Source organism: Vulpes lagopus, chromosome 12, assembly GCF_018345385.1.
Source record: "Vulpes lagopus strain Blue_001 chromosome 12, ASM1834538v1, whole genome shotgun sequence".
In the NCBI taxonomy this organism is placed as follows: Eukaryota; Metazoa; Chordata; class Mammalia; order Carnivora; family Canidae; genus Vulpes; species Vulpes lagopus.
The window spans coordinates 63,026,757-63,051,209 of NC_054835.1; the positions used below are offsets into that span (position 1 = coordinate 63,026,757).

The 24,453-nt window shown below is 43.6% G+C and overlaps 1 protein-coding gene across 1 annotated transcript in view; it reads right to left on the minus strand.

Moving 5' to 3' along the window:
• KCTD8 (potassium channel tetramerization domain containing 8) overlaps positions 1-23,862 on the minus strand; it is a 225,568-nt gene extending 201,706 nt beyond the window's left edge. Inside the window, exon 1 of the mRNA XM_041723848.1 lies at positions 22,910-23,862. Within this exon, the coding sequence (XP_041579782.1) occupies positions 22,910-23,843 (934 nt within the window). The 5' untranslated portion in view covers positions 23,844-23,862. The remainder of the gene's footprint in view (positions 1-22,909) is intronic.
• Positions 23,863-24,453: the final 591 nt, after the last annotated feature.

Sequence of the window (24,453 nt, forward strand, 5' to 3'; positions counted from 1 at the left end):
TGAAAAGTATTATCTCACTTGTGTTGTGTTCAGGGTCATTGTTCAGGTGAGAGATGGAGAAATAATATCAAAGTACTTAAGTCATTTTCATTAAATCAATAACTAGAGAGTGAGTCAGCCTCTGATTGTCTCTAATCTTCACCAGACTCCGTATACACTTTAGTGTAACTACACGGACAGCTATCTAATGATTTAGCCGATTTTCACTTCTAGAAGAGTCTAAAATGCATATTTTGAAACTACATACTTCCATAATTTAAATATTCCTCAAGTTGTTTTTTTTTAATATTCTACAAGCTGCAATCCTACTTCCTATACTTGCCCTTGTACAGGATAACTTGTGCTGAAATAATGAGATTAAACCTACCAGTCTCATCTCTATTATACATATATTTGTATGTAAAGGAATGTCCATAAGGGGAGGTATGAAATGATGCCTTTGCAGAAATGAGATGTGTATAAATATGAATACATTTGCAGGTATTTTAATAAAAATTATCGTTTTCCAGATGCTCTTCTCAAATTCATATAAGTGCAGGATATAGTGGAGGGAACTGCTTTCTACTAACAGGAAGAGGCCAGGAATCTAAAAACTAAATTTCTTCATCCCATTGGGATGGGCTTCTGGATGTGATCTCTGTTGCACCAATTACCTGGCCTCTGACAGACTCTGGTTTGAAATTCAGGGGAGGCAGGATGTGGGGCACCGGGGGGTTGCAGGGCCCATGGCCTGCAGCTGTGCCAGCAGATTCTTCGTTCTGAGTTTCCAGACGCTGACAAAGCAGGGATTCCCCAGCGGCCAGCTCTCCAGTATAATCTGAAGTCTTTCTTATGAGCTCAACCTAAAGCACATTTCTTCAATCCGTCCTATGATTCCAAGATATGCATATCCTTAATAAATCCCATTCAGCTTAAACTAACTAAAGTGCATTTGGTTTTAGGTAGCTTAGGCATACGGCTTACACTAGAGAACACAGTCATTTGCTGCAATGACAAAATGTAAAACAGAGTACTGGTTCCACGGAGCAGGGAGGCAGTCAGGTGGCTGGCACCAGGATAAAGACGCTACCAATGGGAAAGCTGACAACAACTACTACGTGATGGTGACTGTTTGGTCAAATTATGATCTGCTGTGCCTTAGGAGATAGACACATGCCAAATAATGCTAGGAAATTTCAGAATATTAGAGTGTAGTTTGCTTCCTGCTTCATTTCAGCAAAGCCTTAGAAGAGAGACCCACCTAGCAAACCTTCCAGGAGAGACAGAAGAGAACTCAGTTCTTCTAAAACAGGTGCTCTTTCCTCCCTTTGCCTAAAGCTAAAAGAGAATTTGGAAGAGAGCCCTAGAATTTGGAAACTCACAGAGTTGACAAATCCAGCTACTTCCATCCCATGAGCCGAAGCAGTTCAAGGAGGCAGCCACATAACGGCAGGTGATCTTCCAAGAACCTAAGCGCCTGTGTCAAAAGAGCGCCGAGTCTCTCATTGGTCAGAGGCTGAACAGTTTGAGCATCCAAAATAACAAAAGTCATTGATGGAAATGCTTAAGTACATAAAATATTCATGATTTCACAACTACACTTGAGAGAGAGAGAGAGGAAGGGAGGGAGGGGAATTGAGAAAAGGAGCAGCAAAGTTGAAGAACAAGGACGAGGACAACCACACCGGAAGGAAGGAGAAAGGGTGGCCCTGATAAATCAAACCAATGGCAATGACTCACTGAGGATCATTGGAAGTTACTCAAGAACCAGGTCTTACTGCGGAAAATGGCAAGAAGTAAGAAAGAATTATATGCATTTTCCCTGCCTTTCCTCTATGAACTGTATTTTAAGTAATTCTTGAAAGTTCTTCATTATAAAATTCCACCTAACAAATGTGTAAGGAACGATAAAATAAGAAAAATCACAATTTTGACATCCCCTAATATAATATCTGCATCAGACAACGGTCAGCAATGATAAAACTATTAGATAAATGTTACTTGGGCACTGACAATGAAGGGATCACCACTCACAACTGCAGATTAATTACCATTAAAAAGGGGACAACCTGACACTTGTGGAATGGTCACCTGTGAACTAATATATTAATGGAGTTGCACAGAATCACCTATGAGTAGTCTTGCCAGGGGGGGGGGGGAAGCATAATCTAATCAAGGTTGAGTTAATGTTCATTTACAGAAAAGGCAGAGACAAAGGAACAATTTAAATGAGGTCACAAGAAAGCGAGTAGCCATATCTAGAACACGGTGCATTAATTAGGCCAACAGAGCCTATTTCGGTAAACAATTGGACGGCACTGCATGTAGAGACAGGGACAGAAAAAGAGAAAGAGAGAGGACGAGCAAGCTAGCCTATATTGAGACAGGCATATAACAAGCTTCTTTTTTTTTATGATTTTATTTATTATTCATGAGAGACAGAGAGAGAGAGAAAGAGAGAGGCAGAGACACAGGCAGAGGGAGAAGCAGGCTCCATGCAGGGAGCCCGACGCGGGACTCGATCCTGGGACTCCAGGATCTGGGCTGAAAGGAGGTGCTCAACCACTGAGCCACCCAGGGGTCCCCAGAGACAGGCACATAAAAATAACAGATAAAGTCCCAAGTTTAAAGGAAAAAGAAAAAAAAAGACATAAAGGAAAAAGAAATAACTATTAATAAATCTTTGAGACAATCCTGGACACATGACTGTGGATTATGCATCAGATTTTCACAAAAATTATTACATGTCTTGTTGGAGTTGAGAGTGGAAGAGTGGTTATATGAGAAAATATTCTTGTTTTTGGTTTTAGACACTAAAGTATGTAGGAATGTAACAACAATGTTTTGGGTTTCCTTTAAAATGCATTAGCAAAAACAAAATCAGAGAGATGAAGTGATATTTTGATTATTGTGGAATCTAGAAGATGAATATATGGGAATTTTTATTAACAATTCTTTTTTTTTACATTATGCTTAAAATCTTCATAGTATAAAAATTTATGTTAAGAAAACAATAGCAATGGGGCACCTGGAGGGCTCCATCGGCTAAGCAGCTTTGGCTCAGGTCATGATCTCGGGGTCCCGGAATTGAGCCCCATGGGGACCCTGCTTCTCCCTCTGCCTCTGCTCCTTCCCACCGCTCGTGCTCAATCTCTCTCGCTCTCTCTCAAATAAAATCTTTTTTAAAAATAAAAAAAAAAAAACAATAGCAACCACAAACTCTAACTACAAAATTGCAGCTTTAGCAGAAGGCATAACTCTTTCACCAAAGGATGACAGCCCTGCTGACAAAGCTGGCACCGAACTCCTAAAACATTGTTTGAAATGAGGGACTCGCAGAGGCCACACGATAGAGTCTTCAAAATAAATAAAGAGACTAAAAATGATTATGACACAAGATTTTGGTTGATCCTAATTCACTTGTGACACTGACCAACAGTGCACAACCACCGTGAGGGTGAAATTCTTTTGCCAAAGACATTGCAAGACTGGCCATCCGCAGCCTTTATTTTATTTTATTTTATTTTATTTTATTTTATTTTATTTTATTTATTTTTTATTTTATTTTATTTTATTTTATTTTATTTATTTTCATCCGTAGCCTTTAACCCTCAAAGCCGCCCTCACCTCTGAACCTGCAGAGTGAAGATGTGCGCGGTGAGGTCCAAGCTCACCTAGCTTGGGTGCAGCTAGGAGGGTGCAGCACCTAGCGCCTCCTTCAGATGTGGCCATGGGAGACGAGGAGTGCCATGACCATGAGCAGACAATGAACAGAGAAGAACAAGGAAGATGGTTTTTACTCAACAGCAGAAACAAGTGCTTCCAGATAGTCTTCACAAGAAATGCATTCTATGCCAGATAAAAAATAAAAAATAAATTAAAAAGAAAGAGTCTTTGAGCACCTGCTGGAATAAATGGGTGGATAGACTTCCATAATCCAAATTCTTGACCTGCATGTTTTTTCTTCATCCCAACTCATTCCTAACATGTAGGCTCAATCTTCTCAGTATTTGAACTACTGGTTCAGCAGAAACCAGGAAAAACAAGAACTTTGTAGTCAGAATGTTATCCAACTGTATATTGTTTACTTTATTGTAAATACTGGTAAAGAGTGGTCAATAAATAGTTTTATATTCCTTTTTTTTTAAAAAAAAGTCTTTGTTGTCTGCACAGTGGGGGAGATGCTGCGTGCCCCCACAGTCTCCCATCCTTGGGACAAAAGCTCTCACTGACGTTATCCATATATCCCCCCTGCTACTGTCTATGGATGCACTGAGGGCAAAGAACATACACAGCGATGTGTCAAATCCTGGGTGACCACTCCACGAGAAATCACCTCCAGACCTCACATCGCCCAAAACGTCGGCAGGGCTGATGAGCCTGGACGTCTCCCCGTCGTGAGAAAGGCTAGCAGAACATTCACACGCGGGAAGGGCCACTTCTTCACACGGTGCAGGAGCAGGTGTGGGTGATGCGATTGTTGCGGCTGGATGTTAGCGGAGAGAGAAGATGGCCTTGGGGACAGAGCCCCGCGCATCCTCCTGACGGGCACGCTCACGCTCGAAGTCTTGCCAGTGCTTTTCTAATTTACAGGGGCTGGGGCACTAAAAACTACTTCCAGCATTATGAATGAGAGAGCTCCAATTCAAGGTGTCCATGAAATATCATTTTTCCTCGATTTTGCCACAATTAGAAAACTGAATTTTGCCAAGTGTTGGCAGGCCAACGCGGAATCCGGTGCGCTGCTCGTGGACAGCAACCTGACTACTAAATCCAGGCAGTGCATGCTCCCCCAGTGACCTGGTAACCGCCTGCCTCGATGTATATGTCAAAGAATTCTCACAGCGGACCGCAGAGGGGACTTGGCCATTGTCAGGAGGGAGGCAATCTGAGTGTAGATCGGTGGAGGCAGAGGTTGGTCACGTAAAATACGGGCCAAGGAACTTGCAGCAGTTAGAAATAACCCGTTGGATGAATAACCCAAATAACCCGTTGGCCCATGAAAATGAAGCAGTCTTTAAAACAAAGCTCTTATAGAAACAACGTACATGTCCACTGATAGTTTAAGAAAATAAAATAATACACATCTTGCAGGAACACAAAAATATGAGAGCATACGTTAAATACATCAGAATGTTTGTCTATGAGGACACACTGGTAGAGACTGAATGGCTTATTTTTTTTTTCAGTTTTTAATTTTAATTCCAGTATAGTTTATAATTAACTGAGTGGTTTAAATCTCAAGAAGAACAATAAAAATAAGAAATAGACACGCATAGAACAATGTTGGTAACTTGGCGTAAAGATTCGTTATTACTGTTCTGTTGTATGTTTGCTGGTTTTTTTTTGTTTTTTGTTTGTTTTTTTGTTTTTTTTTTTTTTTGACAGAGAGAGCATGTGAGTGAGTGTGCAGTGGGGGAGAGAGGGAGAGGCAGAGGGGGACAGAGGGAGGGAGAGAGACTCTTTAAGCAGGCTCCCTGCACAGGCAGGGCCGGGAATCCTGACCCTGAGATCACGACCTGAGCTGAAAGCAAGAGTCAGTCTCTTAACCGACTGAGCCACTCAAGCTGTTCTCGTCTTTAAAGACATATTTCTAGATTCTCTTTTCACTAGAGTTCCGTAGGTGATTGCACACCCAGACACTGTGAACTGAGGCATAAGGAGAGACAGGCAGGGACATGGATGATTTTATTATGATGGTTACAGACCATGGCAGAGATGGTGTGCCCAGGCCCTGCACCTTACAGCAGCTGCCTAATTCTGAATTCCCACATCACTGCGCGGCAACACCACCCAGGACAGCCCTATCCTACGGTGTGGTTGGGGATCGTTGCTGGAAGCTCAGCCCTCCCAACGAATGCATGTGCTATCTACATTACACTTAACAGTAAGTTTTTTTCCAGCTTAAATTATCTAGCGTGGAGTCCATTCTCTGTAACCAAGACCTCTGCAAAACAGAGGGAGTTTAAAAATCATTGTATTTTCAAACTTAACCCAGATGTATGGCAACATGAAGAGTCTGAAATGGATGTATTACTTTGCTAGGGCTGCAGTAACAAAGTACCACAAACAGGATGGGTAAATACGTTATTGGTTTTTGGTTTTTTGTGTTTGTTGGTTGGTTGTTGGTTTCTTTTTAGTTTTAGCAAATACTGAGTATTATTAAGCTTCTCAGTATGAACGCTATGTGCCAAATTATAATTGTGATAAATATGGCTTGATGGTAGGAGCCTTAAAACAGATAGCTTAAAATAACTAAGTTTACTTTACAATCCAAACACCCTAACACAGGAACTAAAAACTGAAATTTTGTAATGGTTCTTATATGTCTTAGAAATACAGCAGTCCGGTAGAAGAAATGTAAATGATCCTACTACAGAATCTTCAATGTTGGACTTCCTACCACATTTATCCATGGCTACATTTACCAGCAACATGAACAACTGCTAACAAATTCCGTATCTTCTTGTTATAAAACAAATATGGATCTTTTTATCACTGTCTGTGAATCATGCTAAATCAACCCATCACAGGTTCCCTTGGCTGAAATTAAAAGAAATACAACCTAACCATTTCAAATTCAAATCCAATCTTAATTATGGAATACCTGTCATAGGTGACTAGGAGACATCTTCGTTTTAATGTGACTAGAGAATTTTTTTTTCCACACAGAATAGGCCACATCTATAAGAGTATAGCAATATCTGAACTCTTGAATAGACTTTTCATTTCTTCAAGTGGTAAAGTTTCTCAGAAAGGGATTCAAGTGTGATACAGAAAAAAGTATTATAACTTTCAAAATATTGAGTTTGTCTTTAAAAAGACAAGTTCAACAAAAGGTTAAGATCAATAGCAGTATTGCATTTTTCTAAAATAAATGTCTTTATTCAACCACAGTTCAGAGGGCAAACATTTTTAATTGCCCACAGTGTCCATGGAGTTATACTGATGTTCCTCAAAAAAAAAAAAAAATTCCCATATGTACACACACACAATCACGCCTAGACATTTATAACAAAAAAAATAGTATGATATAAAAAACATATGACCATCTCAATAGATGCAGAAAAAAATCATTTGACAAAATTCAACATCTTTTCATGATAAAAAAAAAAACTCAACAAAGTGGGTTTAGAGGGAACATATCTCAACATAGTAAAGGGCATATATGAAAAACCCATAGCTAACACCATACTCAATGGTGGATAACTGAGAACTTTTCTTCTAAGATCAGAGAAAGGACAAGGATGTCCACTCCCACAACTTTTATTCAACACAGTATCAGAAGTGCTGGCTGTAGCAATCAGATAAGAAAAAGAAATAAAAGGCATCCAAATTGGCAAGGGAGAAGTAAAACTTTCACTAACTGCAGATAACATGACACTATACATAGAACTTCTAAAGACTCCACCAACAAACTATGTGAACTAATAAATGAATTCAGTAAAGTTGCAGGATATAAAATTAATATACAGGGGATCCCTGAGTGGCTCAGCAGTTTCGTGCCTGCCTTCGGCCGGGGCATGATCCTGGAGTCCCTGGATCGAGTCCCACATCGGGCTCCCTGCGTGGAGCCTGCTTCTCCCTCTGCCTGTGTCTCTGCCTCTCCCTCTCTCTGTGTCTCTCATGAATAAATAAATAAAATATTAAAAAAAATAAAAAAATAAAAAATGAAATAAAATTAATATACAGAAATCTGCTGCATTGCTATACACAGAGAATAAAGTAGCAGAAAGAGAAATTAAGAAAACAACCCTATTTACCATTATACTGAAAAGAATAAGACACCTAGGAATGCATTTAACCAAAGAGGGAAAAGACCTGTACTCTGAAAACTATAAGACACTGATTAAAGAAATTGAAGATAATACAAACAAATGAAAAGATATACCAGGCTCATGGATTAGAATAATTATAGCATTAAAATATCCATACTACCCAAAGCAAACTACAGATTTAATGCAATCTCTATTAAAATACCAGTAGCATCTTTCACAGAACTAGAAAAAATAACTCTAAAATTTGTGTGAAGCCACAAAAGACCTTAAATAGCCAAAGTAATCTTGAGAAAAAAGAACAAAGCTGGAATATCACAAAAATCTGAGATTTCAAGATGTTTTACAAAGGTGTAGTAATCAAAACAGTATGGTCCTGGGACAGAAGCAGACACTTAGATCAATGGAAAAGGATACAGGTCAGAAATGAACCCATACCTATTTATACAGTCAACTAATCTACAAGAAAGGAAGCAAAAATATACAGAAAAGACAGTCTCTTCAACAAATGTTTTAGGAAAACTGGACAGCCACATGCAGAAGAATGCAAGTGAATCACTTTAATACACCATGCACAAAAATAAACTCAGAATGGATTAAACACCTAAATGGGAGACCCGAAACCATAAAAGTCCTAAAATGAAACACAGGCAGTAATCTCTTGGATGTCAGCCTTGGCAACATCTTTATAGCTCTGTCTCCTCAGGCAAGGGAAACAAAAGCAAAAAAAAAAAATGTGCAGCATAAGGAATAGTAAATGATATTGTAATAGTGATGTAACAGGACAGATGATGGCTATACTTGGTGAACACAGCCTAATGTATAAACTCCTCAAATGGGTAAGTTGTACACCTGAAACTAATGTAACATTGGGTGTCAACTATGCTCAAGATAATAACATAAAATAAAAACAAACTATTGAGACTACACTAAAAAAAAAAACAACAACAACAACAAAAAACTTCATATAGGGAAGCCCGGGTAGCTCAGCGGTTTGGCACTGCCTTGGGCCCAGGGCATGATCCTGGAGACCCAGGATCGAGTCCCATGTCAGGCTCCCTGTATGGAGCCTGCTCCTCCCTCTGCCTGTGTCTCTGCCTCTCTCTATTTCTCTCATGAATAAATAAATAAAATCTTTTTTTAAAAAAAACCCTGCATATAGGTAAGGAAAGCATCAGCAAAACAAAAAGGCAATCTAATGAGTAAGAGAAGATATTTGCAGATAATATATCCAGTAAGACGCTAATATCCAAAATACATTATTAAAATCATGCAAATGAACACCAAGAAAAAAAATCTGATTAAAAATTGGGCAGATGATCTGAATAGACATTTTTCCAAAGAGGACATACAGATAGCCAACTGACACTTGAGAAGATGTTCAACATCACTAATCATCAGGGAAACGCAAATCAAAATCACTGAGAGCTGTCATCTCACGCCCATTAGAATGGCCAGTACCAAAAAGACAAGAAATAGCAAGTATTGGCAAGGATGTGGAGTAAAGGGAACCCTCGTGCACTACTCATGGGAATGTAAATTGGTGCAACCAACTGAAAAGCAGTACGGAAGTTCCTCAAAAAATTAAAAATAGAAATATAACATGATCCAGTAATTCCACCACCCAAAAGAAAACAGAGATGCCAATTCAAAGAGACACACACACAACCCTGTGTTTATTATAGCATCATTTACAAAAAGCCAAGACATGGAAGCAACTCAAGAGTCCATCCGTAGATGAACAGATAAACAAGATGTGGTATATATACAGTAGAATATTTCTCAGCCATGAGAAAGAAGGAGATCTTACCATTTGCAATAATGTGGATGGACTCAGAGGGTATTAACCTAAGTGAACTAAGTCAGAGAAAGACAAATACCATATGATTTTACTTTACATGTGGAATCTAAAAAAAAAAAATGAGCAAACAAAAAGACTCTGAAATACAGAGAAAAAACTGGTGGTTACAAGAGGATGAGCAAAATAGATCTAGGAGAGTAAGAGTTACAAACCCCCACTTATAAAATAAAGAAGTCACCAAGATGAAAAGTACAGCACAGGGAATATAGTCAAGAAGATTTCAATAACATCGTATGGTGACAAACGGTGACTACGTTTACTGTGATAAGTACTGAGCAAGGTATAGAATGGTCCAACCAACATGTTGTACACCTGAAACAATATAACATTGTATGGCAGTTATAGTTCAATATTTTTTTACATGTTAAGAAAAATAAAAGAAAACACAGGGCAGAAGCTGATTGATATCGGTCTCGGCAATGATATTTTGGATGGGATGCCCAAAGACAAACGACAAAAGCAAAAAATCAAGAAATGGAACTCCATCAAACTCAAAAGCTTCTGCACAGGGAAAAAAATAAAGGAAAAGAAAGAAATAAAGAAAAAGAAAAGAGAAAAGAAAAGAAAGAAAAGAAAGAAAAGAAAAGAAAAGAAAAGAAAAAAGAGAGAAAAAGAAGAAAGAAAAAGACAGGAAAGAAAAAGAAAGAAAGAAAGAAAGAAAGAAAGAAAGAGAGAAAGAAAGAAAGAAAGAAAGAAAGAAAGAAAGAAAGAAAGAAAAAATAAAGAAAGAATATTTGCCAACAATATCTTGGAAAAGAGATTAAAATCAAAAATATGTAAAGAACTCAGTTAATTTAATAAAAAGTGAACAGTGTAATTTTAAAATGGACAGAACTAATCAGACATTTTTCCAAAGAGGGTACCAAAATGGCCAAAAGGCAAATGAAAAACGCTCAACGTGACTGATCATGAGAAACATGCAAATCAAAACAACAATGAGACATCACCTCACATCTGCTAAATGGCCATCTGTCATGTGCTAATGACAGCAGGTGTTGGCAAGAACATGGTGAGGAAGGCACCCCCTCATATCGTTGGTGGGACCCACAAACATCGGTCCGACTACTAAGGAAACCAAGGCAGAGGTTTCTCGAAGAATTAAAAATCTGCCACACAATCCAGCAATTCCATTCCTGAGTTTATCCCCAAAGGGAGTGAAAACAGGGCCTCGGCGGGAAGGTGTGGACATGTCCACTAGGGCATAAACGCACTGAAGAGGTGTGGCAGGTGCACACGGCGTGGCACCGTCAGCCGCCAGCCGGAGGGACCTACTGCTGACTGTGAGCACCCGGAGGCGCCTGGAGCACGTCACCCTAGCAACCTGGGCTAACTAAGCACCTTTGTGTAGGACAAAGACGAGGACCCTACGGCGCCACTTATACGCGGGATCTTACAAACTTAAACCTGTGAAAAATGGAGTAAAGTGGTGACGACAGGGGATCGTTGGGGGAAGCACTAAGAACGATGGTGTGTAATGGTGCAAACCGCAGCCCGTGCAATTAAGCCCCAAGGATCTAACCGCCAACTGCACTCTAACCGGGTAACGTGGTGACTATTGACACCCGGGCAATCACAATACAGCATATAAACGTGTCAAAGTAACACACTGGACACCCTAAACTTAGAAATAACACAGAAGTCACTGGAATCACATGTATGATCCATCACCCTCCATGTGTAAAGAGACCTCCTAGACGCAGCTTCTGCCGCACATCTCCCGGCTCCCTTCAAATACCTGGGCTTCCAGCAACTAAAAAACTGACATTCCAAGTGGTAGCAGAGTTTCAATAGGAGCTGATGAGTTGAAAGCACACACGGTTTTCTCAAAATTGCAGAAATAACATACTTAAATCCAATTTCTAGCCTAAAATTTTTGGCCAAGTGCCCAAACTCTGAGCAATGTTAGAGCCCACCTGGCCCTCTAACAATTTGTTCGCTTGCACAAAATTGCTGAAAATCAAATCAAAATGCATTCACCGGAAATACAAATATGAAATATGATTAAGAGGTGCTTTACCTAAATACAGACCATAGTTTGAGACAATAACCAGTGAATGCCAGCATTCTTGTAAATTGTGTCCAAACTGACCAGTGGCCAGCACTAAACCTAGAAAAGTATAATTTAAAAAAAAATAAATAAATAAAATAAAATAATTTTTTTTAAAAAGTATAATTTTGTTCCTAAGCAACGAAGAACCAACTAGAATGAATTTACTTTAATGATATTCTGACATTGGTTTTATACTTTGTAGGTCAATAATTTTTGTAAAAATTTTACTAACGATGGGATCCCTGGGTGGCGCAGCGGTTTGGCGCCTGCCTTTGGCCCAGGGCGCGATCCTGGAGACCCGGAATCGAATCCCACATCAGGCTCCCGGTGCATGGAGCCTGCTTCTCCCTCCGCCTGTGTCTCTGCCTCTCTCTCTCTCTCTGTGACTATCATAAATAAATAAAAAATTAAAAAAAAAAAATTTACTAACGATGATGATGAGACCTTTTCAGAGCAATCTGAATAGGTACCGTGATCAATTTACTCAAAAAGGAAAAGAGAAGAAATCTGGAGCTGAGAATTAATAATGTACAGAAATGGGATTAGTTACATGATCTGAGATCCTAACATACACTGAGCATTTAATTTGTGCCTAATATTCTTCTAAGTGTTTTTATTTGGTTTCTTCATTTAATCCTCATAACAGAGCCATGAGTATCATTTTCCCACACTTTCCCTTCCGGAGGGAGATTAACTTATTTTCCCAAGATCTCAAAGCTCCATTCAGAATCTGTCAGGGAATCTGACCAAAAAGTAGGGAACTATTCATAGTGTTCAAGGTTTTTACTTCTTCGGAGTGGGAACCAGCAGATTCTGGTACTGTCTCCCCCTAAACACACTACTGCTCTCCCTATCCTCCTTACGCCAGAAACTACAGCTTTCTAACTATCCAAAATGATGAGAAAAAGCAATATATTGTGAATCCCATCTATGCTCAAGGTTTGGTTATTTTAACTCGTGAAAGAAATGGAAGTAACACAACTGAATGGTCAAATCACCCACTCTTCTGGTGACAAGAAGTCAATACTATACGGTTTTTAAATTTATAGTCTTCTGTTGTATTTAACTTTCTCCCCTTGAAATAGATTTTATCATGAGAATGGTTACAATATGGTAGAAATAACATTCTAAGTTTAACTGCTGAACAAGCATCGAACTAAATTTGGTGGATAAACATTGAAATAACGAGCGTCCACCAGTATCATAAAGCGTGTGCTGTTACTGCCAGCAAAGCTGAGTGATGATTGTTAACTACCTTGACACAAGGTCAACGCATATAAGTAAAAAATACTGCAAATCATAAAATACTAATACCTGTTAGGCATATTTTAAGGTTCCTTTTAAAAACTAAGAGTGGAGATTCCAAAATAGTTAACCAAGTCCTCGCCTTTGCAAATACCTAACAGTGTAGTCAGATAATCCCTGGTCTTATATTTCACCATAGCAGGACCTGACTACGTCTGGAGGGTAGCAGCCTCTCCACATCTAACATGTTGTGAAAACCAAGTCCTCAGCAACATGGTTGCAGAGAGGTTGCAGCATGGAGCATTTGCCCAACATCCTTCATACCATCTAAACATAAATAAATGAGTGTGGGCCTCTGTGCATATGTTCATAAGGCTAACAAGTTCGTTTGTGACATTATTTTAATCTGCACCCCTATTTTTCTTGACATTTTTACTTATTTTCATTCTCCATAGGAACCTGCGAAACAACGTCTCAGGTCTTTGCCTCTTGCTAATACATTCATACCTAATAACATAATTCACAATTACATAAAGTTGACTGAGATCAGCATTTAAATCCAACATCTCTCTCATTCCTAGTCATAGGTCTCGTCCCTTGGTGGGGGGGGGGGGTACAGCCTGGTAATCCCGCAATAAGCCAAAGTGATACTAAATCTCAAGTCAGTAACTGCCTCCATGGAACCGCCAACATCTTTGGCTCATTCATTAATTCGCACTGTTTTTTCCAAAAAAGTAACATTTGTTGGGTGCTTAATGTGTAGTAGCCACTGCACTGGGAGCTGAGAACACAAAAGACTTGGTGCCAGTTTTCAAGGAGAGGACAAATGCCGAAGATCAACATGAAACGAGACTGTCACATGTCAAAGGAAATGAAGACAGGACCTCAAAGCCATCTCTGCACGCCCGTGTTTATCGCAGCACTAGTCACCCTAGCCAAGATATGGACCCAACCTAGGTGTCCATCAGTAAATGAACAGGTGCAGCAGGTACGGTGTATACGGAGCAGAATATTATCTAGCCAAGAGAAAGGAAGAAATCCTGCCATTTGTGGCAACGCAGAGGCACCTTGAGGGCATTAGGCTAAATGAAATAAGTCAGACGGAGAAAGACAAATACCTTATGATACCAATTAGACCATGGAATCTAAGGAAACAAGGCTTGTGGAAACAGAAGAGAACTGTGGTTACCAAGCACTGACAGATGGGGGAAATGGGGAGATGTCAGTCAAAGGGTACAAGCTTCCAATCATCAGATGATTAAGTTCTGGGAACCTAACCCACAGCACTGTGATTATAGTTAACAATAAATACCGTATCATATACTTGAAAACTGTTAAAGTAGATCTTAAACACTCTGACCCCATAAAAGGAAATGGTAATTATGTGATAGTGAGGCACTGGCCAACACCATAGTGCTCATCAATACATAAATGCATCAAATCAACATGCTGTATCATCATATGGCTTCACTCATACGGGGAATATAAGAAACAGTGAGAGGGATTATAAGGGAAAGGAGGGGAACTGAGTGGGGAAAATCAGAGAGGGAGACAAACCATGAGAGCCTCCTAATTCTGGGAAACAGACAGAGGGTTGTGCAAGGGAAGGTGGGCAGGGGGGACAGGGTGACTGCGTGACAAGCACTGAGAAGGGCACCTGATGGGATGAGCACTGGGTGTTATACTATATGTTAGCAAACTGAATTTAAATATAAAAAAGTAATGTAAAAAATATAAATGAAAATAGATATGAATAAAAGTAAAATATAAAAAAAATTTTAAATCAACATGTATACTTTAAACTTTCTAAACGTTGCATGTCAGTGATGTCTCAATAAAGTTAGGGAAAATGAGATCTATCAAGAAAGGAATAAAGGGAGAGAAAGGAAATTACATATTGTAGAAATGCAGTAGTAAGGGTCCCACACCTAGGCAAGCGGAGAGACTGAGGGCAAAATGACTCCACCGCAAGGGCCACCCAGTGTCGCATGACTTTGATACCAAGGAATACACTTAAGAAGACCCAATGGGTTAGTTAGGACGCAAACTTGCAAGTAATACAAGCTCAGCATGAAATACCCCATCTACTTTTGATTTCGAAGGTGCAAAATACACCTAGCCTTGTAGGATCATTCGGTTGCATGAGATGCTCGCACACAAAAATGAATGATGGGAAGTTTACAATGGAGAGGGACGAGACCGGTCTATTCGAGTCAGCAGCTAGGGAGGTTCACCATCACCCTTAGGACCTGCAAAGTAACTTAACCTGTTAGAGTAACTTTGAAACCCAATGAATGAAGTCGTTCTCCTCTCTAGGGAACTCCTTTCCAAACCTCTGACGGCAAAGCCTCTCACTCATGAAAGAATGAACTCGATTAGAAGAGCCACCAGCACGTCCCGTGGGATGCTGACAGGTCACTCCAATACCTTGAAGTTCATTCAAAAGCGGGTTTAGGGATCCCTGGGTGGCGCAGCGGTTTGGCGCCTGCCTTTGGCCCAGGGTGCGATCCTGGAGACCCGGGATCGAATCCCACATCGGGCTCCCGGTGCATGGAGCCTGCTTCTTCCTCCGCCTGTGTCTCTGCCCCTCTCTCTCTCTCTCTCTCTCTCTCTCTGTGACTATCATAAATAAATAAAAATTAAAAAAAAAAAAAAAAAAGCGGGTTTAAAGCATGACACCTGTAAGTGTAAACTGAAGGGTAACCTAAAATGCTACTTTCCCAGTCCTTCAGATACACATTTAAATACAAAAGACATATTATTTACGTATATATACGTATTCCCACAGTAAGGCTTCAGAAATACCAAAAGTCAATCTCAATACCCAGCTGGTATTTAATACTGTTTTGAAGTTAATTATATTAAGTATATAATTTAATGTCATTAACCAATATCCAGAACCAATTGACTATATGTAATTAACAAAATTGATTTCAACTAAAATAGCCTCTTGGGTATGCCACCTTCTAAGAATAGGACATATAAAATGAGCTCTCACACAGCAAGTGAAAATGAATTTTCTATAGGGAAGGAGTATGTGGGGCGCCTGGGGGGCTCAGTCCCTAAGTGTCTGCCTTCAGCTCAGGTCATGATCTCAGGGTCCTGGGATCAAGCCCCACATGGGCTCTCTGCTCAGCGGGGAGCCTGCTTCCCTCTCCTTCTGTGCTTTCTCTCTCTCTCAAATAAATAAAATCTTAAAAAAAAAAAAAAGAAAGAAAAAGAAAAAAGAAAAGGAGTATGTGACTGACTACCATAGCACTGTCTAAATTCAAGCCGGTTTAACCTATAAATACTACTTATTCCCCCAAAAAAGTGCTAAATTGAGTCAAATGGTTTGTTTTCTTTAGTTTAAAAAACATTCATAAATATGGTAGCCTTATTCAATAAAAATTAACCTTTTATCAAGCAAAGACAAAAAATATTTATTTACTATATTCTTATGGAAATTTAACGTAGAAATATTTGATTCAGATATAGTTCACACTACCTTCTTTGTTTGCTTATAGAGCTAAGTTGTAAGTACTCAGTAGACAATGAAATATACTTGTCAAATTGATTGCATGAAACAGGTATAATTTTTATGTTTAGGAGGAAGGGCTTTGAAGAAAGAACTACTCAAACTCCATCTCAGTCCCATATAGGTCTACGACGCACGGATGTTACGTAACCTTTTCAAATCATAGCTTCCTAACAGGAGTGGCAGGGAACCAAGGTCAAGGAATGTTATGAGAAGTAAATAAGTAGTGTAAAATACATCACAAAATTAGGTCACGGTAAATGTTCTTTTTATTACACATTCTGTATTTTGAAAAAGAATCAACTATCTTCTAAGCTTACAAGGGAAATATTTAACACCAACACTTATTTATAATATATAATACCATCTGTGGCAAAGGACATGTATTATACTTGTATTATCTAAGATGCCAATAAAAAATGTTAATGTCACAGGGAAATGTCATTAAGTATAATAAATGTGCAAACAAAACAAAGACAGCATACAAATCATTTGCATAGTAAACCATTTGTATAGCGCATAGGAAAAAGACTGGAAGAAAACAAGATTTTATCAGCAGTTACTGTTAGTGATTTTTTTTTAACTTTCTTTTATAAAATTCTTAAAAATGCACGTATTACTTTCATAATCAAACAAGAGCTACTTTCAAATGACAGGCTGAGAGTCATTTCCAGATTTTTTAACTAATGCTGGTTAATACCTCGTGACAGTAAAATAGATAATAATAGGTGCTTATTTTCGTGCAGATTATTTTTCTTTTTTCCAGGGGATTCTTTTAAACTGAGGCATACCCTCACATGCGTGTGCGTGTACAAACACAGACACTGTGAGTTCTGGCAATCTGAGCTACAAAAGAAAAAGAACTTTGCCAATAAAACTTATATCATTCAGTCTGTCGGCTTCATAATCTGAATAACGACTGACCGATAAGAAGCTGTAGGGAGTAGCAGAGGAAGCTGACGTCATGACCCTACAGAAAAAGATCAAGTCTGGGGCACCTGGGTGGCTCAGCTGGTTAAGCATCAGACTTTTGATTTCAGCTTGGGTCATGATCTCAGGGTCTTGAGGTCAAGCCTGGTGTGGGGCCCTGAGCTCAGCGTGGAATCCCCTGGAATTTCCCTCTCTCCCTTTCCTCTGCCCCTCCCCGCCCCTCATGTAAATAAATAACTTAAAAAAAAAAAATCGACTTCGGAGACAGTACTATGTGAGACATAAAAGCTTAATGCCCTTAAACAGGAGCCGATGCCATAGCACCGCCTCCAGACTTCTTGCACTCGAAGGTTTTTGTCATTTTCTGTCCGCTTTATTATTTCACCTACTTGCATGAAATCAGGATGTTGATGTTTAAAAAGTCATCCTCTCCTTTTGCTTCTTCTCCACTGACTCAGAAGTCATTCAGTCACGTGATTGCAAAAGAAATTTTCACATTATATTTATAAAAATAACTAGTAACTCTTTAGGAGGAAAAGAACCATCCTTTTAAAAAACGATTAATAAAATTCTTTTCCATACAATGTTTGGTGGTAAAAGTAGAACCCACGTTTAGACCAGAAAACAATCTAAAACTCTAAAGGTATGCATCTAAATAGAGGGACGTTTTAAAGATGTTTTTTAGAAAGCTTTGGCTACACAGGCCTCCTCACATAGGACTGAAGGACTATTTGAATATTTTCAACTCAACTAGCTACTTCAACCCAACACAAATAACCCAAAATAGATTTGAAAGAGTAGTTATGAAAATCCATGCAAATGAGAATTCATAACTCTGTTCAGTAATCGCATTAATTCCTAGTTCCGGCACTCTCACATACCACGACAGAAAGTATGCATACCAAACAAAGAAAATCAAATGCACCTTCAAGAAATGTATACTTTCACACCAAATATTACTCGACCAACATATGGAATACAAAACAGAAGCACTTTAAGAGCTTAAATATCTGCGTAGGCACACTGATGATGAGGACAAAGGACCTAACTCTGAGTAGTCCGCATGGCACATACCAAGCCTATAACCATTTATTGTCCACGTAGTACAAAATGCCAACGTAAAATATCTTGTATTCCAGATGGAGCTGAAAATAGCCACAAGCACATCTAGCAGACACGCCCCACACACACCCAAAAAAACCAGAAAACACAAAAACCACTCCTCTTTCTTTCAAGAAAGGACAATCTTCAGTGTTAAAAGGGGAGTATGGAATGGTAATACCATTGGTATAGGCTGCGGAGCCTAAAGGACTAGGTGAAATAATGAGTCAACTCTGAGAATAGATAAAAGCGTCCATCTAGCCAAATGAAGTTGGTATTTAATGTTTAATAGCCTGTATATAACCTTGAGCATCGGAACCCAATGACTTGGGTACAAGCACTTAAGGAGATCATGAATCTCGCTCAGTGTTTGTCAGAAAATATTACCAAACTTTCACGTTCTGGTAGAAAGCATTAAAACACTTCTTGGCCCTGAATCAGAAGAGAGTTCTGTTGGAGTCGACCCAAAAAACCTAACTGTAGTATGACTGGCAAACCCAGATGGCTTGAACTTGGCCTGGAAAATCCAAGTTCTAAGGACGAACTTGTTATTAACCCGGTCCTGTCAAACCTTTGAGACTTTATTCTGCTGTCAGTTAATTGCAAAACCATTTCCTGGTTAACTTTAATTAATTAAATTGACTATAGGGGATCCCTGGGTGGCGCAGCGGTTTGGCGCCTGCCTTTGGCCCAGGGCGCAATCCTGGAGACCCGGGATCGAGTCCCACGTCGGGCTCCCGGTGCATGGAGCCTGCTTCTCCCTCTGCCTGTGTCTCTGCCTCTCTCTCTCTCTCTGTGACTATCATAAATAAATAAAATTAAAAAAAAAACATTAATTAAATTGACTATACTTATAACAGAGTTAAAATTTAAGATTGGGAAGAATAATAAACTCTGTGTGATATGACTCTTCATCGAAACCTCTAACATTTGTTAAGCCTTTACCACATGTCAAGCGCTGGTCTAAGCACTCTACGTGTATTCTCAAATCCTCTAACACTGGTACTATAATAACCCCCACTATACAGGTAGAGGAATGGAGACGTAGAAGAAGTAAATAATTTAACCCGGATCACACAATTGGTAAATTGGCAGTGTCTGGGATTACTGAACCATCCGCCGCTGTCTTCCCCTCTGTATAGAAACTCAGGGGCCAAGGGGGAGAGGGAGTGAGGAGCTACAATCGATGGAGCTAAATTTGATGGCCCAGTGTGTAAACTACAATTCTACAGTTTGCAGAGCAGCTTCATGCTGCTAATTTCACACACAGCCTGAATTTTAAAAAGTGTTAAAATGAGTGATACATGTCATACGCTAAAATAAATATTGGTTGAAAAAACTGTGTCAAAGGGGAAATAAAAAATAAGAAGATCCCTTTCTGCCTTTTAAAACACGGCACATAAGTTCACCCAATAATTTTGTTTTTATGAATAACACTTTTTTTTTACATAGAGACTGCTAAACAAAATTATTATATTCCATATACTTATATCATTACCTAAGCTGAAGGGAAAGGAAATATAAAAAATTTTTACAGTGTATGCTCATTCACCAATATTAAAAGAAATCCTGTGCAAAAAAAAAAAAAAATCTGTGAAAATATGCTACAATCTACACAAAACAAAAAAATAAGTGCATATGCAATAGGATTCAAGATAAATTTACATCACAAATTGGTTTGTTTTATATTGCATTTGGTTAGTCGATGACTAGAATACACTTCATAACATTATTTAACCTGGGAATGTGTATCCCCCCCCCTATAGAATAATCAGTGAAGAAGGCTATGGAGTGCTTAGATTCCTAGGACTTTTATGAATGAAGCTCAGAACTCGTTAGTTATGTGACCACTCTGCACATAGTTACTAAAAATATGGATATTTTGTTTTGTTTGACACTTCCTCTGGCTCCAGAAGTTAAATATCCTAAATTCCAAATATCTCAGATTACCTAAATAGTTAAATTGCTTGAGTTTCCCACTGCAACAAACTATTTTAAAGGGATGTTTTCATAATCTGGAGACAACCTATGGTCTCTGCATAAAGCAATGAACGTGTTCAAGTCCACAACTCTCCAGGGAACAAAGAGAGGCCAACACTTGTGAAAGATCCCAAAATGCAAGAATCTTAACCACTGAGCACTGATGCTCGTATCTTTTCTAACAAAAACCCTCTAGCCGTAAGAGAGTCAAAAGTTCATCTCATCCTAAGATGCCTGGAAAAATATCCACGTTGGAATGACATAAATGCTTAAGAGCCATAATGTTAATAAAGGTCCTACTCTTGACAAAGGATAAAATGTAACCTGGGACGCTAAAGAACACATGTCTTAATTCCTTAATATACATAGAAGAGATCCCAACTTTACATAAGCAATAAACTATCACCTTCCTTTAGGCAACTTCTCCAGCAAACTTTACACTGTGCAACAAATAATACTTTGATATAAGGAGGACAAGCGTGTCCTTCTCTGCGACTTCCATGGGCACTTTCTCCGCTCCTCTGGGAAATAGTTTTCAGGGGAAATCCAGCTCTATTAAATAGGACCCATCCAACAGTCAAGCCCAGCGTGTGGGGGCTTTGTCATACTACCTCCCAGATTACTAAGATATACCAATGCGTACCTTCCAATATCAAGCTTGCACCTGTGCATAAACAGATAGATGACAGATATAGATGATAGATTGATGATAGATGATAAATTAGACAGATTAGATAGATGATAAATGATAGATGATTGATAGATAGATAGATAGATAGATAGATAGATAGATGATAGATAGATAGTAGATGATAAATAAAAAGCCCTTTCCACTTCTCCAGTTACATGAAGTGCAATAGTAAACGGTCCAGTTTCCAAACAGGGAGTGAATTCCCAAAAGAAACAGCCCCAAGGAAGGCTGGTCTCTACCCCAGGCTGTCAAGGAGACTCTCCCTAAGCCGACAAGCGAGCTGCCCATGCTGTTCCTGCCGCCACCCCGGCGGGCTCTTCCCTTGTCCTAACATCCCCCTGGTGGTGGCCGCCCCGCGTCCTCCAAGCATCGCCGACTGCCACCCCCCCAGGCCCCAGCCCCCAGCCCCAGGGACACCGGGCGTAGTCCCTGATCCCGGGGAGCCCCTGCACGCAGCGCCGCGCCAAACGCTTCCCAAAGCCTCACGCTCATTCTCCGGTTTCGGAAGCTCACGGCCCCCCCCGCGCCCCGGGAAAGTGGGCTCGGTCCCCCTTTTGCACCTGAGGTGCCCGGGGGGGGGGGCACAACGGCACAGCCGCGCGCGCACGCGCCGGTCCCTAACCTGCCCCCGCGCGGCTGAAGGCACCTGCGCTCCGGGTCCCTCCGCCGGGGTGCGGGGCCGCCGGGGGAGCGCACCTGGGTCCCGCCCGCCGCTGCCCGCCTGGGCCTGGGGCGCTCGGGAGCATCTGCCGCGGTGACCCTCGCGCCAGCCCCGCACCGCCTGCAGACAACCCGGGGGGGGGCCCACCGAGCCCCCCGCGGCTCCCCCACCCCAATCCCGCCCGAGCCCAGCGCCGCGCTCCCGTCTCCCCCGCGCCCTCCGGCGCCCGGGGGCAAAACCAAGAACTTCAGGAAGGGACCGGCTGGGGAGGGCACGCTCGCGACCCCCGACCCCGACCCCCACCCGCGGACCACGGGGACCCGAGGCAGCTCCCAGGGCGCGAGCCCGTCCAACGCGTGCGCTGCGTGACCAACCGTACAGGGAAAGCCCCTCGGCCCGGAGTAAGCAACCTCCCCCCCCCCAGGACACCTAACCCATCAGGGCTCCGAGCCCTGAGCCCTGATAGTGACCGAGCTGCCCTCCGGGACACCTGCCCCATCAGGGCTCCAGCCCGGGTTCTAACCCCTCATCCCCGGTAGTGACCCAGCTCCCCTCCGGGACACCTGCCCCATTAGAGCTCCAGCCCGGGCTCTAAGCCCCTCATCCCCGGTAGTGACCCAGCTCCCCTCCAGAACACCTGTCCCATCAGGGCTCCAGCCCGGGCTCTAAGCCCCTCATCCCCAGTAGTGACCCAGCTCCCCTCCGGGACACCTGCCCCATCAAGGCTCCAACCCGGGCTCCGAGCCCCGAGCTCTGATAGTGACCAAGCTCCCCTCCAGAACACCTGTCCCATCAGGGCTCCAGCCCGGGCTCTAAGCCCCTCATCCCCAGTAGTGACCCAGCTCCCCTCCGGGACACCTGCCCCATCAAGGCTCCAACCCGGGCTCCGAGCCCCGAGCTCTGATAGTGACCAAGCTCCCCTCCGGGACACCTGCCCCATCAGGGCTCCAGCCCGGGCTCTAAGCCCTTCGTCCCCCTAGTGACCCAGCCCCTGCCCGGGACACCTGCCCCGTCGGGACACCTGCCCGGGCCCTGAGCGCCCCCCCCCCCCCGCCCAGTACACCCGCCCGGGTGGGGGGGGGGGCGAGCCGCCGCAAGTGGGAGGAGCAGGGAACTTACGGAAAAAGATGTACTCGGTGTAGCTGCTCCAGACCTTGTCGTCGCGGTACTGGCTGGCGGCGGCGGCGCTGCCCGAGGAGTTGCACGCCACCATGTGGAAGCCGGCCTCGGACAGGCGGTCGAACGCCTGCTCCAGGTGGGTGAACTTGAGGTAGAAGCGGGACGTGTACTTCTCGGGCGGCCGGTCGGGGTCGCGGCTCTCGTTGAGCGTGTCCCCGAACACCTCCTTGGCCAGCGCGATGCGCCCGCACACCAGGATGCGCGCCACGCGCCGGAACCGGGCGTCGGCCTGGAGCTCCCGCGCGGCGGCGGAGGAGCCGCGGTAGCCGAGCGTCAGGAAGCCCGAGCGCCGGCCGCCCGCCCCCGCCGCCCCCGCCGCCCCCGCCGCCGCCGCCGGGCCCCCGCCCCCGCCCCCCGAGCCGCTGCCCGGGGAGCCGCTGTCCTCCAGGTCGCTCTGGCAGCCCTCGTCGTGGAGCGAGCCCCGCCGGGTGACCTTGGGCGCCAGCAGCTTGGCCAGGTCGGCCAGCTGGAAGTACTCGGCCTCGCGCAGCAGCCGCTCCTTCTCGGGGAAGTGCTCGGGCAGCGCCAGCTGCTTGTCGCGCAGGTAGTCCAGCACGTACCTGAACAGGAAGCCGTCGCGGTCGATGAAGAAGCGCGCGCGGCTGTCCCGGGGCAGCTCGGCCCTGCGGCGGGCGCCGGCCCGGGGGCTGGCGGGCGCGAACATGCAGGCCAGCGTGCTGTCCGGGACGCTGAGCAGCGTCGAGTGCCGGGTCACGTACACCTGCCCGCCCACGTTCAGCTCCACCACCTCGGGGAAGGGCGACGGCGCGCGGGGCCCCGGGGCGGCGGGCGCCGCCAGCATCTCGCTGATGGGCAGCACCGCGCCGCCGCCGCCGCCGCCGCCGCCGCCCTCGCCCGGGTCCTGGAGGGCCATGCGCCGCCGCTGCCCCCGCCGGCCGGCGCCTCCCGCTCCCCGGCCCCGCGCGTCGGGGCTCGCTCGGGCCGCGGCGTCCGCGCTCAGGGCTCGGGGCGGCGGCGGCGGCGGCGGCGGCGGCGCTCGGGCTCCATCGGGGAAGCGGCGCGCGGGCGGAGGCGGAGGAGGCGCAGGAGGCGGAGGAGCAGGAGCTGGAGCAGGAGCTGGGGCTGGAGCAGGAGCTGGGGCTGCAGCGGCCGCTGCTCTCGGGCGACGGCGGGCAAGTGCGAGCGGCTCGTGGGCGGCCGCGCGGCTCCCCGCGGGGAGGGCGGGGGGAGGGGCCGCAGCGCAGCCCGGGCGCGGACGGAGGCGCTCCCCGCCCCCCGCTCCCCGCTCCCCGCAGCCCGGGAGGCGGCGCTGACGTCAACTCGGGACCGGGCCCCGAGCCACAGCTGTCACTTAAAGGGATACGCGCCGGCCGCCGGGCGCGGGGCTCCCGCTAGGGGGCGGGGGCTGCGGGGAGCCCCCTGCGCGGCGGTGCGGGCGGTGCGGGCGGAGCGGACGGCGCGGCTCCCGCACCCGCTCCCTCCGCGCGCATCGGTCCAGCCGTCCTCCTCCTCCTCCTCCTCCT